Source organism: Sinocyclocheilus rhinocerous, unplaced genomic scaffold, assembly GCF_001515625.1.
Source record: "Sinocyclocheilus rhinocerous isolate Xijiao unplaced genomic scaffold, SAMN03320098_v1.1 scaffold936, whole genome shotgun sequence".
NCBI classification, from domain to species: domain Eukaryota; kingdom Metazoa; phylum Chordata; class Actinopteri; order Cypriniformes; family Cyprinidae; genus Sinocyclocheilus; species Sinocyclocheilus rhinocerous.
Window position 1 is genome coordinate 99821 of NW_015662583.1, and position 3377 is coordinate 103197.

The 3377-nt window shown below is 39.0% G+C and overlaps 1 protein-coding gene across 1 annotated transcript in view; it reads right to left on the reverse strand.

Annotated features, from left to right (window-relative positions):
• The window catches only part of LOC107728101 (nicotinate phosphoribosyltransferase-like), a 7450-nt gene extending 4449 nt beyond the window's left edge, over positions 1 to 3001 (reverse strand). The window contains exons 1-4 of the mRNA XM_016538181.1: positions 2609 to 3001; positions 1881 to 2008; positions 1718 to 1800; positions 480 to 610 (exon numbers count right to left, since the gene is read on the reverse strand). Of these exons, the coding sequence (XP_016393667.1) occupies positions 480 to 610; positions 1718 to 1800; positions 1881 to 2008; positions 2609 to 2858 (592 nt within the window). The 5' untranslated portion in view covers positions 2859 to 3001. The remainder of the gene's footprint in view (positions 1 to 479; positions 611 to 1717; positions 1801 to 1880; positions 2009 to 2608) is intronic.
• Between the last annotated feature and the right edge of the window lie 376 nt (positions 3002 to 3377).

A 3377-nucleotide genomic window follows, 5' to 3' on the forward strand; every position in this document is an offset into this window, starting at 1 on the left:
GACCCTGGAGCACAAAAGCAGTCATAAGTAGCACAGGTATATTTGTAGCAATAGCCAACAATACATTGTATGGGTCAAAATTATAGATTTTTCTTTTATGCCAAAAATCATTAGGATATTAAGTAAAGATCATGTTCCATGAAGATATTTTGTAAATTTCCTACCGTAAATATATCAAAACTTCATTTTTGATTAGTAATATGCATTGCTAAGAACTTCATTTGGACAACTTTAAAGATGATTTTCTCAATATTTAGATTTTTTTTGCACCCTCAGATTCCAGATTTTCAAATAGTTGTATCTCAGCCAAATATTATCCTATCCTAACAAACTTTCTTTCGAAAAACCCTTATGACTGGTTTTGTGCTCCAGGGTCACATATGTCAGCACGAGTCTTCTGCAGTCATTCAGCAGGACTTCAGTGGACTCGTCGTTCCAGATTCACCTCTAGATATTGTTGTAAATGTCGGGTCACTCACCACCAATGTATGTGTATCGTGAGGCGGTCAAGCCTCCGTCGGGACCCTGAGCTCTTCTGAGCCCCATCTCCATTAATCTGCGTCTGGGACCTGCAGCCAAACGGAAACGAGCAGCGTTGCTACACACCAGACTGAGAGGAGAGAGAATTCATGAGCACACAGATGCAACAAAAACTATAAATCCCGCAGTCAGAGTCCTATACATTTTTTAAAACAATCAAGCACAAATCCCATTTTTAGAGCGAGAACTATTTGATATTTTTGATGTAGTATATTTACATTTACTCATTTAGCAGACGCTTTTATCCAAAGCGACTTACAAATGAGGACTACAACAGGCAATTCATCATAAAGAGGCAAATAAACTCAAGAAGAGCTTGTAGTGTTGTTGCATTTATATTCATTGTAGTAAAATAGTTTATTTTCTAAAATAAGTAAAAACTACATTAAAATGTAGATAACAGACCCTTTCCACGACATGACGAAAAACAATTAAATCATCTAATTTTCTCTACATGAATTGTGTGATGTTGAATCATCAAGCTCAAGAATTCAGCCTTGTTACCAAAGTTATTATAAGAAAAGTAATAACAAATAATACCAACAATAAATAATAATAATAACAACAAAAATTCTTATTCTGGTCAAGGTTATAATAGATAATCTACAAAACTATTAAAAACAGTTAATCTACAACAATTAAAAACATTTTTGTAACATGAAATAAATTAAATGTTAACTGAAATTCTATATATACAATTTTAATCTACAACTTCTAGTTGCCAAGGCAACATTTCTCATTTTCGTTTCACTTGAAAATTATAATAGTATCTCAAGTTTACTAAAATTATAATTTCTTATTTTTATATATCTATATATATATATAATTTTTAAATGTTATAAAATAGATCAGTTTTAAAATTGTTAATTTCTATTGCTTAAAAAAATAAGATAAATCACACAAATCAGAATACCATGGTTCCAGACCTCATATAAAATAAGAAAAAAAACTATTTAATTTGACTTTCTGACCTGGACGAATAACCTTGTTTTGAACATTAAACTTCTCCTTTTGCAAAAATGCAACTTTTCTAGACTCATTTTTACCCTGTTCATGTTGCCAGGTGATTTTAAAGAAGGACACTGTCATGTAATCAGTTTTTAAAGGCACCATTGCATTCAAGAAACTAATGAATGAATGTGATGAACAGAATGCTGTAAATAGCGGATTCATTTACCTGGCGTAGTTGACCAGGCAGAGCAGACTGGTCTCCAGCAGCTGAACCACAGCCAGCGGTCCAGACACTTCCAGCAGAGGAACCTGAACATGAATTACAGTCAACACTCAAGCTCTCGCAGCAGCAGATCAGATTACAGCTGACCTCTGAATCGCTCACATACTCGAGCGAAGACCACGGATCCCTCAGGTACCGCCGACACAGACACCGACGAACAGTCCAGCTCCTTCAGATACGAGAAGAACGCAGCGTCTGTGCCTGCTGGGAGAATGGAGCGCAGATACTCCACATCTGAAACACACAAGATAATGATGATCTTATTAAATAATACAGACACAAACAGACAGAATCTTCAATGCACGGGACAGAGTCCAGTTAGGCAGCATACTAGGTTTTGAGATGAAAAAAAGAAAAACTGCTTGGGTCCCTATAAACTCACTTGGATTAGATTAAGTGGTGCATGCCCAAAAAGTCTACTTGATCAGATCACAAGGTTTTGAGACAGCTGTCAAAAGCGGTCTACATAGACAACATACTAGGTTTTGAGATGCATGCCCAAAATATCTGTCGGGCACTAGATTTCGGGCCCAAAAAATGGTGTCTAGCTAGGCAGCATTCTAAGTATTGAGCTGCATTAGACAAATAGATAATAGACAATTAGACAGAAAAAGCTGTTTAGGTAGTCAGTTCACTTAGTTTTAAGACATATACCAAATGCCGTCTTAGGCAGCATACTAGGTTTTAAAGCATATGCCCAAAACAAATGCTATATGGGGCCTCACTAAGTTTTTAGAGACATTCCCAGAAGTGCTGTGCGCTTGTGCAGCATACTAGGATTTGAGATCCGTACAAAAGTTATGTCACAAGTATGCAGTACACACACACACTCACCGTCATCTGAGAAAGCGAAATTCTGCAGGAACAGCAAACAGTCGCTGAGACCCGCAATGAGCGAAAAGCCTCCGCCGAACGGGTTATCGCGGAAAAAAAGTTCGAACACGGCCGGCTCGTTGTGTCTGCCCGCGCGCCAGTACGCGTACGCCATGGTGAACTGGTACAGATCCGTGAGTAACGGCGGAACCCGGTTGAGCACTGAGCGCTCGAGCGCCGCACGCGCTTCACTTCCCTCACATGTCGCCATTTTCCAGCTCAGTTCATCAGGTTGATGTTGTTCCCTGTTAAATTTCCTTCAGTATCTCCCATGCTCACGTGTAACCGGGTGACCCTTTACACAGTTACATGACTCGTGCTAGTATGCAGTCTCCGCCCTACTACTCTCATGCGTTCTTCAGTCACTGCTGTGTGTTTCTAAACTGGTAAGCGGTTTAAACACACTGACAATATGACCATGCTCATCATATCAAGACATTAACAGCTCCCCAAACTGTAAATCATTAAAGGTCCCATATTGTCAAAACTGAAATTTCCTGACTTTTGTCACGATAACTGAGGTCTAGGGGCTATTTAACTACCATATAATTTCAAAACAGTCAGTCCACAGTAAATGCACACAGCCTGCATAAAGTAGCTGTGATTTTTCACGAACAGTTGTGACTTCCGTAAAAAGTTGACGTCAGAACTACACAGTCACCGCCTTCAGTCACCACCCCGAGCACCGCCCACCGTCCCACTCTCCTTTAGCCAAACCCCCAGACAACAT